At 46.3% G+C, this 21,780-nt stretch overlaps 2 protein-coding genes across 3 annotated transcripts in view; both read right to left on the bottom strand.

Moving 5' to 3' along the window:
• Positions 1-21,780, bottom strand: part of MITD1 (microtubule interacting and trafficking domain containing 1) — a 977,552-nt gene that overhangs the window by 423,393 nt on the left and 532,379 nt on the right. The window lies entirely within an intron of this gene.
• AFF3 (ALF transcription elongation factor 3) overlaps positions 1-21,780 on the bottom strand; it is a 579,971-nt gene that overhangs the window by 25,284 nt on the left and 532,907 nt on the right. For both annotated transcript variants that reach the window (XM_050755037.1, XM_050755038.1), the window contains 3 exons: positions 18,799-18,923; positions 13,880-14,081; positions 9,207-9,331 (listed from right to left, as the gene is read on the bottom strand). In XM_050755037.1, the coding sequence (XP_050610994.1) occupies positions 9,207-9,331; positions 13,880-14,081; positions 18,799-18,923 (452 nt within the window). The remainder of the gene's footprint in view (positions 1-9,206; positions 9,332-13,879; positions 14,082-18,798; positions 18,924-21,780) is intronic.

Consider the following 21,780-nt stretch of genomic DNA (forward strand, 5'->3'; position numbering starts at 1 on the left):
CATTGGACAGTGCCTTTAAGTGTTTAGCCCGACAGATTAAAAAAATGACCTCCTTATAGGCACCAGCAGCATAAACTTTATATAATCAATAAACTTGACCTATTCATGAATATCAAATATAAGCCAGGACTCTCTGAATGGGAGATACGGCGGAAGTAGTGATATTCATCATGGACTGTTTAGCTTATTATTGCAGGCTTATTCTGAACTGCCTTATTTCAGATCCTAATGGGATCTTTTACCTTATTGTAATATTAGGTAGTCAGAGCGTTCGTGTATCCAGAGAGGTCAAAATGCTTAGAAAAGCAATGTGTGACAATGCTTTTCTGTGACAATGACATTGCCTTTTAATCAAACAAACCAGAATCACAGCATAGTTTTGGGGTCCAGATGGCTCCTCACCCCACCCCACGCACCCCACTGAGGGCTGGAACTGTTCATTCACTGTGCTGGGTCTTTCACTGAGGGTGAGGCCTGAGGTCTCCTTCCTAGGAAGGCCCTGCTCCTACCACTCCATCTTCTCTCTTCCAGCTCCTGGACACCCATGCTTTCCCCATATGAATGGCTTTGTTGTTGCCTTGGTGAGTTTTCCTTCTTTGTCCACAAATTGACACATATTGTCAGAATGTTCACATATTGTCTGGTCTTTGGTTCTAACTCTGGCAATTGACGTTATTGTTGTTGTTATTGTTGTTGTTTGAGAAAGGTTCTCACTCTGTTGCCTAGGCTGGAGGGCAGTGGTACGATCACCGATACTGTAGCATCGGCCCCCTGGGGTTAAGCGACCCTCCCACCACAGCCTCCCAGGTAGCTGCGACTACAGGCGTGTGCCGTGATGCCTGGCTAACTTTTTGTATTTTTAGTAGGGACGGGGTTTCGCCATGTTGTAAAGGCTGGTCTTGAACTCCCGAGCTCAAGTGATCCACCTGCCTCAGCCTCCCAAAGTGCTGGGATTACATGGCTTTCATCACCTTGCCATCCTGCTCACAGACCTAAAATCAGTCTCCAGGGTCTATGAGATCAAATCTCTGTTCAGATCCCCAAAAATCGTGCCTAACCCACTTAACTATGTCACTCATTCAAGAAGGCCCTTGACCAAAGTCAGAGGTGGCTCCTCATTGTCTTGATAACATGGCCTCCTGGTCCGAGGAGCTCTGCTCATCACTTCCGCCACCTGGAACACTCTGCTCGCTCTTCATTCACTGAGTGTCTTCCGGGAGCCAAATGCTGCCTGCCCCTCAACTTCCCCCGCTGTAAGGCATTCCGAGTAACCTTGGTCCATGTTCACCTTTGTCCTTCCTGACCTCACACAGCACTTCTTGTTTCCTACACTTGGTATTTCATTATCTTCTGAGCTCTACTGGGCATGTGTGCAACCTGGTTGCTGGTTCATTTGTAGTAAGGACCATGCTGTAGACCTCTTTGATCTTCCCCACCCTGTAGTTTTTGGCACACGGTAGAAGGTAAGCAGGTCTCCCTTGGATGAATGGCACTGAATTCATTTTGAGCTTAGAAGAGTGGTGCCTTCCGACGGGGTGCAGCATCGCGTCCAGTGAGCCAGAGAGTGTCTCCATGGCAACCTGAAATTCTCCACATCATTATCTGTTCTATACTCTAGTATATAAGTTAGGTCATTTTTTTTTTCTTGCCCTGTTTTGTCACTAACACATCGCTACTTCAAATGCATTTCGTTTTCATTAAAGGATTATCTTGGTAATAAGCTATGGCTTCTTAGTTTCCACCAGCCTTCTAAGTTACCCTTATGGATGGCAGGGGCTCATAATTCCTAATATAAGCTCCTTAATCACTATTGTTTTCATCTGCAGCATAGTAGCATATTTTAAAATCCTGATATGGAGGCTGAGTCACAGACTCTCACAATAGCGCATGTGGGTAAGTAACACACCTAATTTTCTGACTGTATCAGAGCAGCTATAATCAGAGCAGTAACCTGAGATGCTAATAGCATAGGTACCATCTGGAGGCCACTTACGAACACATTTGTTAGAACTCTCATCTTTGCATAGAATGGAGGGCTCACTGTAATGAGTCACTGAAGATTGCCTGATGATTGGCCCATTTTCTCCTTTCGGGTGATTTCTAGTGCCGTACTTCCAGAGCAGATCATTATAAAGCCAGTGGGACCAGTGGGATGTCACCCAGTGTCCAGCCTTGCCACCAACGCACGCTTTCACAAAGGCATCCCTTCTGACAGCAATACACAAGTCAGTAGGAAAAGTAAAACTGCTGTCACCATTGTGACCGTTATAGAATAGAATACAGCAAAGGTACTAAAATGAGATCTTATCTCAGTGTTCAAACAGATTTTCCATCTAATCTTCTATTTTTTTTTTAACTTGGAAAACCTAGAGTTTTTGTCTTCCATTTGTGTAATAAAATTCCTCCCATTGTTTTCCACGGTGATGGTATTTTATGATGATAGACGAGCAAACCTAATCAAAGTTTAATTAAACACCATAAATGTAACTAACTGTGAATCTCGGGCTCTTCAGAAACGGGGCGTGAGTGATCTGAAAGCCAGAGCTTAGCCGCATGCATCTTCATTATGAGAGCTCTCTCCAACAAAAGCATTCTGAGCACTTGATCCAAATAGAAATGTTTTCTTTTCTTCTCTTCCCCCTCCTGCCACCCCCACCTAGAAACACACGGCCTTGGTTCTCAGCAACATCAGGGTTTGAGCTACCCCCATATTTCTTCTGGCACAGGAATATTAAAGCAACCTTGCTTTTTGTTCTCCTTTGTGACTGGGATAGAGTTGAATGGTCTCCCACGGAGAGCCTGGCAGGCTCCTTTCTGTAATTCCTACCTCTGTGAAATGCCGCCCTCGGTAGAACCAGCCTGTTTTGTGAAAACTGGCAGGGATGAGAGCTCAATGTGTTTGAACAACAAGTTCCTCGGCGCGGCAGAAATTGGATGATTTTCTTCGGGAAGTTGAAATCCAAATCAGACGAATAGGCAACTGCATACCAAATGAATTCATCATCTGCTATCCGATATGTCAGCTTGTCATCTGACAAGCCCCAGAGGTGTTAATATGTCCCAAGCTTTGAGGAGAATGCATAAGAAGTTAAGTAATTATTTTTAATACACAGAGTCAGTGATGACTACGGATGAGGGGACTTCAGAGTCCGCCGCTCCAGGATGCTGGCACCGGCTTTCCAGGCCCTTCCCCACAGACGCAGGTAGATTGCATCTGGGTAGCAAGGATTCAAAACAGCTTTTATTTCCACAACTTTGATGTTGGCTGGGGCCCCAGAGTCCCTGGAACCTGGCTTCTCCCAGGCACAAGCGGTCATTCACTGTGTCTTCCAGGCCACAGGCTCCTGCAGGCGACTGCTTCCCTCTCAGTTGGGCACAGGAGGCAGGGTCTGCTCTGCGGGATGCTCAGGTTACGTGGGGCAGGTTTGGGTCATTGAATCCAAAGTAACTTTCTGTTGAAATGGGAAATTATCAATCTGATGATTGTTTTTCTCTGAGTGACATTTAAAATAATCTTACAAAACCCTAAAAATGATCGGACAGCTGAGATTTCAATCCAGGAGATCTGAATGTCCTTGTCCTCCCGCACCCCGCCTTGGCAAATCCCACTCTCCATTTCTTTCTCTCTGTCTCACTCATGCTTACTCTCACACTCTGTTTTGGTTCGAACAAAAGAAGCACCTGGCCTTGAGACAGGGATTTCATAATGGGAGAAATTCTAAATGAAGACCAATAAAGGCTTAATGATTAATCAGGAAAACAAAAAGGTAGGGTCCTGCTTTGAAAGGACTAGGAGAGGAGACCCTCAGGAGAACATGCCCACTGCAAGCCCTGGGTTGGAGGGCGGTGGGAGCACCTTCCCTGCTGTAATTTCGCCTACTCAAGGATCTCAACTGGTGTCCTTTGACTAAATCATGCTGCTAGGGATCCAACCTTTTACAATATGGGAGTCTTCCCCTCCTCTATAAAATTAAAATCCTTTTAGCTTTGAGACTGCTGTGCTAAGTACATTACAAATGTCAAGTCCCTCTTCCTTCCTTGTGGCCACATTTCACACGCCATGACCTTCAGTGCCTGGCGTCTATAGTCAGTCTTTCCTCACTGTCAGGAGGTTCAGGTAGCCGGGCTCCTGTTATGGGCACCATGGGGACAGAAGGGACGTTCGGTGGTTTGGCTGAATGTGCTGATTGTGACTGACTTTTCCATGTGACATACAGGCAGCAGCCAGCACTTCCTCCGGGGAGCGGCAGGCGGCCCTGGCACCTGGGGTTCTCTGGCTTCCTAGCACAGCAGAACGGCGGCAGGATGGAGGAGGTGGTTTTCCAGCCAAGCATCTCATCACCACGTAGCTCTGTTCAGGACTTCTGTACCGAGGCCTTCGTGACACAGGTGTTCACTCTCCATTTTCCCCAGCCGAGAATTCCCCTGTCACTAATTATGATACCAAGTGACTTACAGCTCATGGCTTTGCACTAGTAAGATCAGTTCCTAGGCCTCAAGTTGAATCAAGTGCTATCTATTCATTGACATACATTCTTACAGATCTGTTTTTTAAACAAATGTTTGGTAATCATACGAGTGTCACCTTAATACTGCAGCTGTCAAGCAGTGAATGTTGTGTTACTTGCTAAATGTCAGGGGAGGAGGTGAGGTCGCACTGCCACCAATATGAGCCCACAACGTACAAAGGACAGGCTGACCTGGATCACATTTTTAAAATAAATGTTATTCTGCTCAGTTCTGTCTGTATCCCAAAGGAACTAACTGGTGCCTGTTTACAGGCATTCCAGGAATTACAGGCGCACGCTACCATATCTGGCTAATTTTTGGTAAGTAACATAGGAAAAGGGGCTTGGAAGCCCATGAATTTACATTTACCTGCATGTAGATTCCTTACAGTCATAGAAAAAATTGCAGGCACTCTTTCCTGGGAATGTCATTTATAATTCAGCTGGGTTCATTCAACACTTGCTATTGAGAGCCTACTGGCTTCAGCTGTTGTCTGAATCCCATGTTTATTCAACCATTAACACGTATTTATAATACAAAGGGATGAGTTTACTTTTTTTAAAAAGCTGCACGATGCGGCTTTAAAAATTAAATGACAGTGTGGCATCTGTTACTTTTTGGATCACTGTAACTGGATTTTCATCAACTTGAAATCACTCCAGTGCTAATTATCTAGTCCTTTCTTTTCTTCCATTGGTGGCCTCTCTTTGGTCATTTCACTGCTTGTTTTTAAAAAGGGCTAAAGTTCACTCTTCACCCTGGGTGAAGAGAAGTCAAGGAAAGTGATGGGGCTGAGGTCCTCCTCTGTCACTGAGGGTGCTGGTGGGGAAGCTGGCACAGAATGGAGGTGGGCAGGGAGGAGGTAGAGAATTAAATTTAAGTAATCCTAGGAAACCTTCCTGGAGAGGTCACCATGTGCCTCTCTCTCCCCTGAAGAACTGAGAATTAATTAATCATTATACTTCAACTCTTGTGCCTGTACTTGGCACTTAGTAAGTACTCCATATGTACCAAATGGAACCTGGGAGACGTTCCTGTAATTGGTAAATTTGTTACCAATTTTAGGTAACATCTTAGCCCAGCGATCTCTTGAAGGTTGCTTATTTTTACTGCTTCAAGGAAGAGACGATGCCTATTTTTGCTTTTTTTCTTTTTGATATGAAGTTACACTCTTGTGGCCCACACTGGAGCGCAATGGCGCGATCTCAGCTCACTGCAACTTCCACTTCCTGGGTTCAAGTGATTCTCCTGCCTCAGCTTCCCGAGTAGCTGGGATTACAGGCACATGCTATCACGCCTGGCTAATTTTTCTTTTTTGTGTTTTTAGTAAAGATGGGACCAGCCTATGTTGGCCAGGCTGGTCTCAAACTCCTGACCTCAAGTGATCCACCCCGCTCGGTCCCGCAAAGTGCTAGGATTACAGGCATGAGCCACTGTGCCCGGCCTATTTTTGCTTTTCAAGCTTGAAGAATCTTTCCACAACTTTCTTAGTTCGACGGTTGAGTGGCTGTTTGAGTTGCATATTTATTTTACTGTTATGGATTTCAAATCAGTCGGGACACATGGCAATTGGAATGCGACATCTATCTCTCCATATGATGGATATGAAACAGTGCTTTTTTATTCTATTATATCTATATCCATAAAAGGAGAAACAGTTTCATTGTGGCTGTCAGCCAGGAAAATTATACGTATTGCTAATGGGAAGAACAAATGATAACAGCCTCTTTGTTGACACTGGTAGTGACAAAATTATATTAGTTTCAGCCATAGCAGATTGAGAGACATTTCCTCTTATAAAAAGTCCAAGGGCTGCCAGCCATGGTGGCTCCTGCCTATAATCCCAGCACTTTGGGAGGCTGGGGTGGGAGGGCTGCTTGAGGCCAGGAGTTTGAGACCAGCCTGGGCAACACAGTGAGACACTTTTTTTTTTTTTTTTTTTTTTTTTTTTGAGATGGATTCTCGCTCTGTCACCCAGGCTGGAGTGCAGTGGCCGGCTCTCAGCTCACTGCAAGCTCTGCCTCCCGGTTCACGCCATTCTCCTGTCTCAGCCTCCCGAGTAGCTGAGACTACAGGCGCCCGCCACCACACCTGGCTAATTTTTTTTTCTTTTCTTTTCTTTTTTTTTTTTTTGAGACAGAGTCTCGCTCTGTCTCCCAGGCTGGAGGGCAGTGGCGCGATCTCTGCTCACTGCAAGCTCCGCCTCCCGATTTCATGCCATTCTCCTGCTTCAGCCTCCCGAGTAGCTGGGACTATAGGCGCCCGCCACGTCGCCCGGCTAGTTTTTTGTATTTTTTTTTTTAGTAGAGACGGGGTTTCAACGTGTTAGCCAAGATGGTCTCGATCTCCTGACCTCATGATCCGCCCATCTCGGCCTCTCAAAGTGCTGGGATTACAGGCTTGAGCCACCGCACCCGGCCTTTTTTTCTTTTTGAGACAGAGTCTCGCTGTTGCCCAGGCTGGAGTGTGGTAGCAAGATCTCAGTTTACTGCAACCTCTGCCGCCCAGGTTCAAGCAATTATCTGCCTCAGCCTCCGGAGTAGCAGGGCTTACAGGCACCCACCACCACGCCCAGCTAATTTTTGTATTTTTAGTAGAGATGGGGTTTCACCATCGTGGTCAGGCTGGTCTTGAACTCCTGACCTTGTGATTCACCCGCCCCAGTCTCCCAAAGTGCTGAGATTACAGGTATGAGCCACCGTGCCCAGCCATGAGACACTTTTTCTACAAAAAAAAAAAAAAAACTAACTGGGGGTGGTAGCATGCATCTGTGGACCCGGCTACTCAGGAGGCTGAGGCAGGAAGATAGCGTGAGCCCAGGACTTTGAGGCTGCACTGAGCCATGCTCATACCACTGCACTCTAGCCTGGGTGACAGGGCAAGCCTGTCTCAAAAAAAAAAAAAAAAAAAAAAAAAAAAAGTCCAAGTACCTGTAGATCAAAGTGCAATCATTTAGTTGTTGCTGTTTCTGACCTAGCTTTCTGGTTCATACACTGGAAAATTCCTTGCATTTTAATATGACATATGTATTTGTATTTTGTGTGTATATACCATGCTCTCAAAACCATCCACTGTAAGTATGCGGTGGTGTGAGTACCTCAGGGTCTAATGCTCCTTCTGTTTGATCATGTTGTTGGGTTATGACTTCCAAATGCAGATTTCTACATTATCCTTATACACAATTCTAATCTCTTCTTTTTACAAATGGCTGAAGTTCACACGAACAATTTATGTCCTGAACCTTAATTATAAATGTAGTTTGCCACCTGACTGTACTCCCACTCCATGCCCTCCCTGGGGATTAATCACCACCTACCTCCCTGGCTGCTTGGCAAAGGCGATGTAGACAGTGAGAGGAAGGGGGCGGTGAGGGCCAGGAGTGTGGGTGGGACGCAGCTGCCACCACAGGAAGAGAGGAAACACACATGCCTTCCTGGGCTGCCCTCAAGCTTTCCCAAACCCAGTTGCCTTGGAATGTGTTCATTTAACAAAATAAACAACGAATGTGGACTTGGCTTTCAACCCCAAAACTCTGTACCCTCATTAGCTTACGGGAGTCCATGCAGTACTTGAAGACTACAACTTAGTATTTTAAATTTCCCAAGGAAGCGTACAGAAGTGAATAGATCATGCCAAGACTTCGGGTGGCAGTTATGGATGGAGGAGCGGGGCGGACGACGAGGCTGGAGTAGCCACCCCTGCATGGTGCTTTCTCTGCTCCACGTGATACCCCTTAGGAGATGTCATTTAATGGATCCTAGGAGGGCCCCGTGGAGGGAGCCGTGGCATTTGTCATTGGGACTCTCGGACATGTAGAACCATTTTATTTTCCAACATCCAGTGGGGTTAGTGGTTTGCAGTCTGTCTCCTCAGCTAGACTAGAAGCCCTTAGAGGGCAGGAGAGCCTACTTCTGCAGCTGCTCCACCCTGGGGCCGAATTTTTCCTGCCTCACCCAGCCATGTATTTGACGTCCGTAGGACCACTAAACCTGAAAAGAGGATTCACACTGAGTATCTTCTGCCTTCCAGGCTTGTCCTTGACACATACATTTTCCCTAAGAGCCGAAATAATTTTCAGCATCATTTGATCATTTCTCATTTGTCATTTTCAGCCTCTCGAGAGCATTCCAGGATGTTATTTTTATTCATCTTCTTCTCTTGTTTTTCCTCCTTTTAAAATGATGCCGGGAATGGAAGTTATACTTGGGTGAGACTGAAAGTGCTAGAATTGGGTGAAGGATGATGGCATTTTTTTTCCTATAGAAGAATCATTTATACTATTATAAAGAATATAGCAGTTGGAAGAAAAAAGCTTTCAGGAGTAAATCACTATTATTCATTGCCTATTATAATTTACAACAACAACAATGCTTCTCTTTCTAGTAGCATAAAACCGCCAACAACCCACAGTACAAGTGCTTAGAAGCGTAAGACTCATTAATGCTATTCGCCTTTGTTTTCTATGTCCAACCCCGTTAGCACTGATTATTCTGTCTACCCAAAAACCCCACCACGACTCAGGCATGCACTCAAAATTAAGGCTCCAATTCCCTTCAAGAGGGACATTTAAATGACCAGGGGAAAAAAAGGCCACACTGTTGCTGAAGGTGGCCACACCAAGGTGTCCACGCCCCTTCCACCTGAGCAGCTTCTATTCTGTCTTACCCCTCACCATATTAAAAAAAGTCTGAACTTACATATCATCGAAGATGAGTTTCTGCCTCTTGCAGTCCCTGTGGCCGTTGGAGCCTGGAGACCACGGCTCCGTCTGCGGTCGTGACTTGTGGAGGGGAATGTTTTCAGAATTGTTGTGAGCTGCTTTCTAAACAAGAAACAACACATGTCTTTGAGAAATTGGCCACCTGGTGAAGCGAGCAGCCCATCACATACATACATACATACATACATAGAATATCTTTGGCTCTACAGAACATCTTTGTGTGCTGTATTAGAATGGATGGTGATTGTGTCTCAATAAAGAAATACCTGCCTTCTAGGTATTTGCCGAGGGCTTCTACCTGCGTTCTCAACCGTCATTCTCATGACACTATCCAAAGGGAAGTCATGACGCCCACTCTCACAGATCCAGAAACAGGCTTGGTGAGTTTCAGCAACTTGTCCACACTCAGTGACTGTGGTGGAGGCCAGGGGTTAGGGTTTAGACGCCTACTGTTCCCAGTCCGCTAGACCGGAGGCTGGCCAGTTCAGTTTTCATCAATCAGCATCCTCCAGGGGGCTGGTGAAAACACAGATTGCCAGGCTCCGCACTGAGAGTCTGGGATTCAGCAGGGCTGGGGTGGGGACCTAGAATCTGCCCTTCCATCTGGTTCCCAGTGATGCGGATGCTGCAATCACCCGCGATCCTGGAACCACGCTTTCAGAACCATTCACCTTCACTGCCTCTTGCAAAAGATAAGTCACTCAGCTCACAGTCTGTGAAGTCACTGTCTGTGAAGACCAGAAGGAGTCAACGGGAATCACTAGAAATTATTAAAAAATAAATTCTAGGCCAGGTGCAGTGGCTCTCACCTGTAATCCCAGCACTTTGGGAGGCCAAGGCAGGTGGATCACCTGAGGTCAGGAGTTCAAGACCAGCCTGGCCAACATGGCAAATCCCCGTCTCTACTAAAAATACAAAATTTAGCCGGGCGTGGTGGCGGGCGCCTGTAATCCCAGCTACTCGGGAGGCTGAGGCAGGAGAATCACTTGAACCCAGGAGGGGGAGGTTGCAGTGAGCTGAGACTGCACCATTGCACTCCAGCCTGGGCGACAAGAACAAAAGTCCATCATATATATATATACACACACACACACACATATACACACACACACATATATATACACACACACATATATACACACACATATATATACACACACACACATATATAAACACATATATACACACACATATACACACATATATATACACACACACACATACACACACATATATACACACACACACATACACACACACACATATATATACACACACATATACACATATATACACACACACACATATACACACACACACACATATATATGGAACACATTAGTCTGTGGAAAAGTTTTAAAAATCACATTACTCAGGATAGAAACATTTACATGGCACCTACTGTGTGCTAAACACATGGATCATAAAACCACATCTGAGGTTAGGAAATGCAAATGGTTTCTCTGAAGTAATTAAAATTGAGTGTATACAAATGCTGCTTTAAATATGGACTGCTTTTACGTGTAACACTGTACAGGTTAGAGTCTACTGTTATAGAAGACCAGGAAACTCAGATGTCAACATTTAAAAATTGTTCTTAAACTCCTCCAGTGGCCTCTGCTTGCTATTGGTAAAAGGAGCGATCCCAGTCAAGTGGCCCCTCAGCCATTCTTCGCCTGTGGCCTCTGTGCCCCAGACTCATGGGCTGGTGTCCGGTTCTTTCTCGGGACCTTTGCACTGGCTGCTTCCTCTGCCTATAATGCTCTGTGCCCCTTACTATATGCCTACTTGCCTTTTACAGATCTCGCATCAGGGGTCAGCCATCTATGGACAGGGAGTCAAACCTGGCTCTTCTTGTAAATAAAGTTTTATTGGAAATGAATCCTGCCTATGCATTTATCTATCGTCCGTTTTCCTGCTACAATGGCAGAGTTGGGTAGCCAGGATGGAGACCGTGCAGCCCATAAACCCTTAGGTTATTTATCTGATTTTTTACAGCAGCAGTTCTCAACAGGGGGCAAACTGATAATGCCTGGAGACATTTTTAGTTGTCACCACTGCCAGTGGGTGCTCATAGGATCTACTGGGTGGAAGCCAGGGACACTGCCAAATATCCTACGTTGCAGAGGACAGCCTCACCACAAGTAATTGGTCAGTCCAAAACGTCAAAACCTGCTTCGCAGAAAAAGTTTGCCACTCTTAGGACTAATTCAAGCCTCTTTGTTCTAAGAGCTCCTAGTTCTTTGTGAGTTCCCTTTTTGGCACTGAAACCGCTGGTGCTGAGTCATGGATGTGTGCGATCCCCTGTATGAGGCTCTCTCCCAGCTAACTGTAAGCTTCATTCAGGCACAAATGGAATCTGCTGGATTGTGACTGCATCTCTGGTGCCCAGCACGTAGTAAGTACTTACCAAATAAGCACCTGTTTGGTGAAGAATAACTAAATAAGATCTATAATTGGTTTACAGTTCTCTGTATATCATAGTTGCTCATGACTTAAGGATCTACAGGCAAATAAAAAAAACTTGAGTTGGTGTCTTTTTGTTCCACATTTTTCTTTTTTTTTTTTTTTTTTTTTGAGACAGAGTCTTGCTCTGTCGCCCAGGCTAGAGTGCAGTGGCTGGATCTCAGCTCACTGCAAGCTCCGCCTCCCGGGTTCATGCCATTCTCTTGCCTCAGCCTCCTGAGTAGTCGGGACTACAGGCGCCCGCCACCTCGCCCGGCTAGTTTTTTTTGTATTTTTTTAGTAGAGACAGGGTTTCACCGTGTGTTAGCCAGGATGGTCTTGATCTCCTGACCTCGTGATCTGCCCGTCTCGGCTTCCCAAAGTGCTGGGATTACAGGCTTGAGCCACCGCGCCCGGCCCCATGTTTTTCTAATATAGGTCTTCCCCAATTCTTTCAGTCTAGAATTAAAGACCACTGCTCCCAAGTGAGGGTGCACAAAAGAAGGTTAATTTCCTGAGGATGCTGTAAGATTGAGGCTCTTGCGGGAACTTCCAGCAACTTTTAACAATCTTTAACTCATGGGATAAAGTGTTACACACTGCTTCCTCCCTCATCCTTCTTTGCAGAGTCCTGTTCTTTTTTTTTTTGAGATGGAGTCTCGCTCCGTCACCCAGGCTGGAGTGCAGTGGCGCGATCTTGGCTCATTGCAACCTCCACCTCCCAGGTTCAAGTGATTCTCCTGCCTCAGCCTCCTGAGTAGCTGGGATTACAGGTGTGTGCCACCACGCCTGGCCACCCAGCTGGTTTTGATAGGCACAGTGACTACCATGGGAGAGGGTTTGGAAGTAACTAATGTTCCTGAGAGGATGAGGGGTCCAGGGCCACTGGCTGTCAGAGGCTGGCATGGAGGCGAAGAGGAACTAACATACAGTGTTAGTTGCATAGGTGTCCCTAGGTGTTGGAGTTTTTTTGTTTTTTTCCATTGAGACAGAGTCTCGCTCTGTCACCCAGGCTGGAGTGCAGTGGTGGGATCTCAGCTCACTGCATCCTCTGCCTTCCAGATTCAAGCAATTCTCCTGCCTCAGCCTCCTGAGTAGCTGGGACTACAGATGCCTGCCACCATGCCTGGCTAATTTTTGTATTTTTAGTAGAGACAGGGTTTCACCATGTTGGCCAGGCTGGTCTTGAACTTCTGACCTCAAGTGATTCGCCCGCCTCAGCCTCTCAAAGTGCTGGGATGACAGGCGTGAGCCATCATGCCCAGTGGGGATCTTTTCATAATATTGTCTCTTTTAAAATATTGCAGGTAAAGAAACAGGAGCAGAGAGATTAAGTAACTGGCCCAAGATCACACTGTAGCTAAGAGGTGAGGTCAGACTGTGAACCCAAGTCCCCTGCTCTTCCCCTGGGGCGTGCTGGAATCACCCTTGAGATCACTGGAAAAGGGGTAGTGGGGGAGTTCCCCCACTGTGGCTGCAACACTGGCCAGTGAGGGCCAAGTGCGGGCCCTGTAGCTTTCAGTGTGGGGTTTTCAATCCCAGATTTAACTCTGCCCTGGGCTCAGACATTTTTCCCAATAGAAAGGTTGGTTGGTTCAAACTCCTAATTTACTTTGTCCCGGGATGGTATTACTTTGAGGTCTTGTCTTTTCAGACAGAAAAATAAAATCCTGCCTAAGCAACAGAGGCTTAGAATTCTCCCTCGGTTCCTCTTCCCCGCTCTCTGTTGGGAGGGTGAGGGGGGATGTCTTTGCTGGGTCTTCCTAGAAGCAGGTGGCATTCAGGAATTCTCAACGGGACCTCAAGCATGTGTTTAGACTGTGCTAGGTTAGAGACAGAGCTTGGGGGTGCTCAGTTTCTATTTTTTTTTTTTTTTTTGAGACGGGGTCTCGCTCTGTTGCCCAGGCTGGAGTGCAGTGGCGCGATCTTGGCTCACTGCAAGCTCCAGTTCCCAGGTTCATGCCATTCTCCTGCCTCAGCCTCCCAAGTAGCTGAGACTACAGGCACCCACCACCATGCCCGGCTAATTTTTTGTATTTTTAGTAGAGACGAGGTTTCACTGTGCCAGCCAGGATGGTCTCGATCTGCTGACCTCATGATCCACCCGTCTTGGCCTCCCAAAGTGCTGGGATTACAGGTGTGAGCCACTGTGCCCCACCCCTCATTTTGGTTTTAGTTGGAAAGGAAGAGAGAGCATCAACGAACCGTGAGGTCTCCGCCGTGAGGCTGCAGCTGGCTGTCGGCCTTAGGCTTTTTGCTGGAAGAGGCTGAAGTGAACAAACTGTTGCCATTAGGTCGGCTGGAAGAAGTTAAGTCCTCGCTGGTGTATTTGTGTTTAGATGCATCGGAGAGGGGTGAGATGGGCGACCGAAGCATTTTTTCATTTTTATTTATTGGTATTGCCACACTGAAAAGGAAATGACAGTAATGGAATGTCACAGAGTCTGCACAGGGAAAGGTAAATGTTTTCCTATGACCCAAACCACCCAACTGGGACCTGTTGCTGGGAGAAGCTTCTTGGGAATTATTATACCAGGAAACAAGTTAATGGCATTAGGATCATAACAAACAAGAAGCAAGTCTCACTCACTGTTTCTTTTCTCTCCCCATCAGGATGATAGTATTTCTGGAGCCGGCACCAAAGGACGCAACTAAGACTAGTAACACTTTCATTTTCCAAGTCCTTTATCCAAGGATCTCAAAATACCCAGAAAACAACTTACTGTTTTCCTAACAAGCATAAGGAGCAAGCAGTGGGAAAGCAACAATAAATGAATTCTACATTTCTTTCTCTTCTTGAGACAGGGTCTGGCTCTGTTACCCAGGCTGGAGAGCAGTAGCAGGATCTTGGCTCACTGTAGCCCTAACCTCCTGGGCTCAAGCAATCCTCCCACCTCAGTCCCCTGAGTAGCAGGGACTACAGGTATGCATCACCACATCTGGCTAATTTTTCATATTTTTTGTAGAGATGGGGTTTCACCATGTTGCCCAAGCTGGTCTCGAACTCCTGGATTCAAGGTGCCTCGGCCTCCCAAAGTGCTGGGATTACAGACATGAGCCATTGTGCCCAGCCAAATTCTACATTTCTATTTTTTATTTTTTTGAGACGGAGTTTCACTCTTGTCACCCAGGCTGGAGTACAATGGCGTGATCTCGGCTCACTGCAACCTCCGCCTCCTGGGTTCAAGCGATTTTCCTGCCTCAGCCTCCCGAGTAGCTGGGATTACAGGCGCCTGCCACCATGTCTGGCTAATGTTTTTATTTTTGGTAGAGACGGGATTTCACCATGTCAGCCAGGCTGGTCTTGAACTTCTAACCTCAGGTGATCCACCCGCCTCGGCCTCCCAAAGTGCTGGGATTATAGGCGTGAGCCACCGCACCCAGTCTGAATTCTACATTTCTAAAAAGACTTTTGCTATCTCATCTGAGCTTATACTAAATATTATATAGAAAATAATAAAACCAGAGAACAACCTGCAATGTGTAAAGCCAATTCTTAATATCTGAGTTTATGACTTAAACAGGGATTGATCAGATTAAACCTAGAATATAAAAACAGTGAGTAGGAGGCTGGGTGTGGTGGCTCATGCCTGTAATCCCAGCACTTTGGGAGGCCAAGGTGGGCAGATCACTTGAGGTCTGGAGTTTGAGATCAGCCTGGCCAACATGGTGAAACCCCATTTCTACTAAAAATACAAAAATTGGCTGGGCGCAGGGGCTCACGCCTGTAATCCCAACACTATGGGAGGCCGAGGCGGGCGGATCACAAGGTCAGGAGATCGAGACCATCCTGGCTAACATGGTGAAAACCCGTCTCTGCTAAAAAAATACAAAAAATTAGCCAGGCATGGTGGCGGGCACCTGTAGTCCCAGCTACTTGGGAGGCTGAGGCAGGAGAATGGTGTCAACCCAGGAGGAGGAGTTTGCAGTGAGCCAAGATCGCGCCACTGCACTCCAGCCTGGGGGACAGAGCAAGACTCCACCTCAAAAAAAAAAAAAAAAAAAAAAAAAATTAGCCAAGTGTGGTGGTGCATGCCTATAATCACAGCTACTCAGGAGGCTGAGGCAGGGGAATCACTTGAGGGAGGTGGATGTTGCAGTGAGGTGAGATTGCACCACTGCACTCCAGCCTGGGAGACAGAATAAGACTCTGTCTCCTAAATAAATAAATACGGTGAGTAGAAGTTACAGTTTCTGATTCCTAACTCCTTATTTCACCTTCAAAACTACTGTCTGTACTTGAATATAATGTTCTCCAAAATCAACCATCAGTGAAGAGGGATTCACTTACATTTGAGTTTGCAATGTATATTACATTGTTAGGGCTCTATTCCTTAAAGTATTCTTTGGGGAAGACAGATTAGTCTGAAATGAACTCAGTCATCGCTCATTTAGAATACTTATAGAGGTCACCTGGTAGAGCCAGTTAAAACATGGTAAAGTCATCTAACAAAGATTGACTCATTATTCTTGGGGTTGGGCTCTTTTAATTGCACGTGTTCGTTATCACCGCAAACAAGCCATTAAAGTCACTTCGAAAAGCAATTTCCGTAGCTGGTGGTCACAGTGGAGAGATTACAAACACAGGCCTCTAGAACAAATGACAAGACCAAGGTTCTGAATGTTATGCAAATGGATACATGTGGGGATAGAATTTCTGGTGATAGATTTCTGGTTCCAAAAGCACTGTGTGTCTAACAACATAGAGGCTGTGTTACGCAAAAGTGCTTTGGGAGAATCAAAAGTTACTCATCTAGCGATGGCAAAGATGCTGATGTTGAAGATAATGTGAACTGCCTGATTATAATTGTTTGTCGAAATGTGAGTGAAGAAAGACCTTTTCCTCAGTCTCTATTATTTGACGTACTTCATGATTTTCACAGTGCATGAAAAACAAAACTGTGACATTAAATATTATCATGGACATCATGATTGTCGGTTTTTCATCATTGCAAGTTTATAAATATATATATTCAAGTTGACCAAAGAAACTTTCTTGGGAGCTCCTCTTTGAAATTGGCAATCCCTTGGCCGGGCGCGGTGGCTCAAGCCTGTAATCCCAGCACTTTGGGAGGCCGAGGCGGGCGGATCACAAGGTCAGGAGATCGAGACCACAGTGAAACCCCGTCTCTACTAAAAATACAAAAAATTAGCCGGGCGCGGTGGCGGGCGCCTGTAGTCCCAGCTACTCAGGAGGCTGAGGCAGGAGAATGGCGGGAACCCGGGAGGCGGAGCTTGCAGTGAGCCGAGATCGCGCCACTGCACTCCAGCCTGGGCAACAGCGTGAGACTCCGTCTCAAAAAAAAAAAAAAAGAAAAAAAAAGAAATTGGCAATCCCCGTCTCTGGGACTGCTGTACAGCACTGGTAAAACCTGATAGTAGCAATCACAGTTCCAGAGGTACACAGACCACCTTTCCCAGAAAGAACTCTAAGCATTTTATCTGCATTGTGTCACTACTTAACATAAATAAAACCATCAAAACTAGGAGGCTCTGCCAGACTAAGTCTCTAGAGCAAGAGTTTTTTTAACCTGGGGTTCAAGAACTTGAATGGAGAAGTGACCTCTTCATTTTCACTGACCTCTCACTGTAATAGAACATTTCCTTCAACTATGAGTAAAGGTATGAAACCAGAGTCATGGTTTAGCAGGAGCAGTAGTATCAACACCTGTGACTGTGTCACCGGTATAAATCACGGCTATTTTCTTTTTTTCTTTTCTTTTTTGAGATGGAGCCTGTCTGTCACCCAGGCTGGAGTGCCGTGGTGCAATCTCAGCTCACTGCAACCTCCGCTTCCCGGGTTTGAGCGATTCTCTGGCCTCAGCCTCCCGAATAGCTGGGACTACAGGAGTGTGCCACCACACCCGGCTAATTTTTTTTATATTTTTAGTAGAGATGGGGTTTCACCATATTGGCCAGGCTGGTCTTGAACTCCTGACCTCATGATCCGTCTCCCTCAGCCTCCCAAAGTGCTGGGATCACAGGCATGAGCCACTGCACCCGGCCAAATCACAGCTATTTTCCTATCATATTGCAGTTGTGCAGACACACAGTTTATATTCCTCACTGCTTAGAAATTATGGAAGCCACCAGATCAGCTAGATCATTTAGTGTGTTAACACGCACTAAACGGTATCGCACATTTAAAAATATCTGGGTACCACATTTTCCCCATTTCCCCTTTCTCAATATTTTGGGCTGGCATCCACCCTGCACAGAGGACCGAGGAGTGGGCAGCGCGCAGGGGCAACCCTCCCTCCCGTTCAGACCCACAGGAGCCCTCGCCTTCCAAGGTGATTCCGGCACTGCAGTGGGCCTGTGTGTGTGCACCCTCGCTCTCCAATTTCCTCGCCAAGGTTTAGCACCGCTCTACATCTTTTCCTAACCTTTCAGTTTACATTTTTATGTGTTGTGCTGAGACATTCATCTCCCTTTAAAATTCTATGTATACGGTCAGAGAGGGCGAGGAGTGTCTTAGAGAGGAAAAGTGGTCTCTGTGCTGTGGTATTTCAAAATGGAAAGCGCTTCTATGACTGATGATAAGCTACTCGTTTCTAATAAATACCTGGGATTTTGCCTTGCTTGTAAGCCATTCATCAAAGAGGGGAGTCAGTGCTGGGTGGGTCCATCTGGAACCTCTTGAGAGGAGTGTCTGGGTGGCCATTTAACCTTGGGAGCACGGACCCTTCTAAGGCCACAATTTTAGTCTATATCCAATTAATTGCTTTAGGTGCTGCACATGGAGATTCAGCTCCAAGTGTGTATTTCTTCATCTGTGTAATAAGCTTAGTGTTCTTATGAGTTTAGTGGTTACCATTAAAATATTGATTAGAAATTCAGTTATTAAGTTTTTTGGGAGAAGGGCATGTCTTGGGGAGTGCAGAGCTGTGTGTAACTAGTATCTGGTCTTTGGTTATGGAGAAGTACCTTGCATGAGTATCTGGAGCTATAGTATGGGGCACATGTAGTCATAATGATAAGACTTGGGTTAAAGGAGGGAAGCAAGTCTGCAGACCTAGACCAGAGTAGTCCTCAAAAAATCCAACCCTCCTCCAACCCAGCAGGTGACTTTCAGACCCACAGATCTCTCCAGCTCACTTCCACTTTGGAGGGAATGCACGTACCTGTTGATGTTCATGTTGCAGTGGTTTGCAGACAAAGTATTACCGGTGGAGGTGGCCAGTCTTGAAGAGCTGTCTTTCTCTCCCTGGGCCTTCTTGATCTCCCTGTAGTCGTCTTCGTTGTCACACTGTATGGGAATAAATTCAATCAGCACTGGATTTCAAGAGTTCCCAGGCGCCGACTTCCACAGAGCAAGGCCTCCTGGGAGCCCCACTCACCTGGCTTCCCGGAAGCATAACCTGAGCAGCTGTGCCCCTGCCATAGCTTCCCCATTAGCTCCTCAACAAGCAAGGATGAAATCTGTCGGTTTTACAATCGACAGCTGATGGAGAGGAGAGGCACGACGCCATGATTCAACATTTTGAATTCTGACAGCTGCTCTGCCATCAACGGGCCTAGGATTTAGTCCTCCAAAGCGGCCCTGGTCTGAGTTCCCACTGCAGCTCCAGTGGCACTCACCTTGGCATTTCTTGGTATCGGAATAAAGTACAGCAAGTGTGTGTTCTCTGGGATTCATGCCATAAGGTCAGTGGCAAGCTTGGACTTTTCTGCTTTAAAAATTCTTGCCTTGGCCAGGCGCGGTGGCTCATGCCTGTAATCCTGGCACTTTGGGAGGCCAGGGCAGGCAGATCACGAGGTCAGGAGAGCGACACCATTCTGGCCAACATGGTGAAACCCCATCTCTACTAAAATACAAAAAATTAGCCAGGTGTGGTGGTGGGCGCCTGTAGTCCCAGCTACTCGGGAGGCTGAGGCAGGAGAATGGTGTGAACCTGGGAGGCAGAGCTTGCAGTGAGCCGAGATCGCGGCACTGCACTCCAGCCTGGGCAACAGAGCCAGGCTCTATCAAAAAAAAAAAAAAAAAAAAAAAAAAAAAAGAATTGCCTTTTGTGAACTGCAACCAGAAGCTATTATCTCTTGATGCCTTAATTCTAGTTTTCAATTACTATCCCATGACATCTTAGAATCCATAAAGCACCTTTTTCTAAAACAGTACTTTGATTGGATCCTTGTTGCCATGATTGGGTTTAATTTTATTTATTTATTTAGAGATAGAGTCTTCCTCTGTCACCCAGGCTGGAATGCAGTGGTGCGATTATGGCTCACTGCAGCCTCGACCTCCCAGGCTCAAGTGATTCTCCTGCCTCAGCCTTCCAAGCAGCTGGGCCTGCAAGTGCGTGCCACCATGCCTGGCTAAATTTTTGTCTTTTTTTGTAGAGATGGGGTTTTGCCATGTTGCTCAGGCTGATCTCAAACTCCTGGGCTCAAGTGATCCTCCCACCTTGGCCTCCCAAAGTGCTGGGATTACAGGTGTGAGCGAACAGGCCAGCCTGTGTTTAACTTTAGATATGGGTTAAGGTGCAACACAAATATATTCGGAAAGTACCATTTTCCATGAGCTAACAGGAACCTAGTATGGTATCCTCAGGGCTGTCTGCCTTGTTTTGCAGGAGACAAGCGCCAGCACCAAAGAAAGACTCTGACCTTCTCGCTTTGGCTGGAATTTTGCCACACAGCCTCTGCCACAGGGGCTCCCAGATGCCCACACTGTAATAGTGCCCCCATGGAAGGCCCAAACCAAAGCTCCGAGATCTCGGTCCTTAGCTCCAGGGCTCCAGCAGGGCGAGACTCCACAGGTTTGTCAGCCAGGTCTACGGGGTCATGTTGGCCCATCTCCAGCACCCAGTACGGGGGTACTAGTGCCCAGAATACCAGGTAACGAGCACTATGGAAATGTTCTTTCATTTCTCTCGTGTCTGTGTTTAATGATGATTCCTTAGATTTTATGAGTACAGCCCGGTGTCAGGCTTAGTGTAAATGAAGTTTCTTAAGTTAAAATAAAAATGGCCATAAGTAATACAACTATTTTTTTTTCTTTTTCTTTTTTTTTTTTTTGGAGACGGAGTCTCGCTCTGTCGCCCAGGCTGGAGTGCAGCGGTGTGATCTCGGCTCACTGCAAGCTCCACCTTCCAGGTTCATGCCATTCTCCTGCCTCAGCCTCCCGAGAGGCTGGGACTACAGGCGCCGCCACCACGCCCGGCTAGTTTTTTGTATTTTTTTTTTTTTTAGTAGAGACGGGGTTTCACTGTGTTAGCCAGGATCGTCTTGATCTCCTGACCTCGTGATCCGCCCGTCTTGGCCTCCCAAAGTGCTGGGATTACAGGCTTGAGCCACTGCGCCCGGCCAGTAATACAACTATTTAAACACAGAATATTATGGAATTTTATGTACATCTTTCTGCACCTCTCTCTAGTAAACTCTGTATGCCTGGACGGCTTTATGTATCTCCAATCTGTCTATATATTACCAATGTCTATCTCTGCATATTTCATATATGTGTATATTTCCATCAGCCTATTCATTTAGCCATCCATCCCAGAGGCAGTAGCCACACACATTCCCAGATGATTAATTGATAGATTGATTCCTACACTCAACAAAGATTCAGTACCAGCAAGTAGTAAGGAAGACAGGGTGTATAGAGAAAAACAGGAGGAACAGTGGGTAGGGAAGAAAATGAGCTGCTATGTATTACTGACTTGCATTGTTTGAACATATTGTGTGAATCTGACAGCACCTCTGCGAAGATGTCAGCATTTTCTTTTCTTTTTTTTTTTTTTGAGATGAAGTCTCATTCTGTTGCCGGGCTGTCATGCAATGGCATGCTCTCAGCTCAGTGCGACCTCCGCCTCCCGGGTTGAAGTGATTCTCCTGCCTCAGCCTCCTGAGTAGCTGGGATTACAGGTGCGTGCCACCACATCCAGCTATTTTTGTATTTTTAGTTTTTTTTTTTTGTATTTTTGTTGGCCAGGATGGTCTCAATCTCTTGACCTTGTGATCCGCCCACCTTGGCCTCCCAAAGTGCTGGGATTATAGGCGTGAGGCACCATGGCAAGCCCCGATGTCAGCATTTTCTAGATGGAGAAACTGATGTTCAGAGAAAGTAAGGTCACCTGATTAAGGTCACCCAGGAGGCCAAGGAC

Source organism: Macaca thibetana, chromosome 13 (assembly GCF_024542745.1).
Source record: "Macaca thibetana thibetana isolate TM-01 chromosome 13, ASM2454274v1, whole genome shotgun sequence".
Taxonomy (NCBI): Eukaryota; Metazoa; Chordata; class Mammalia; order Primates; family Cercopithecidae; genus Macaca; species Macaca thibetana.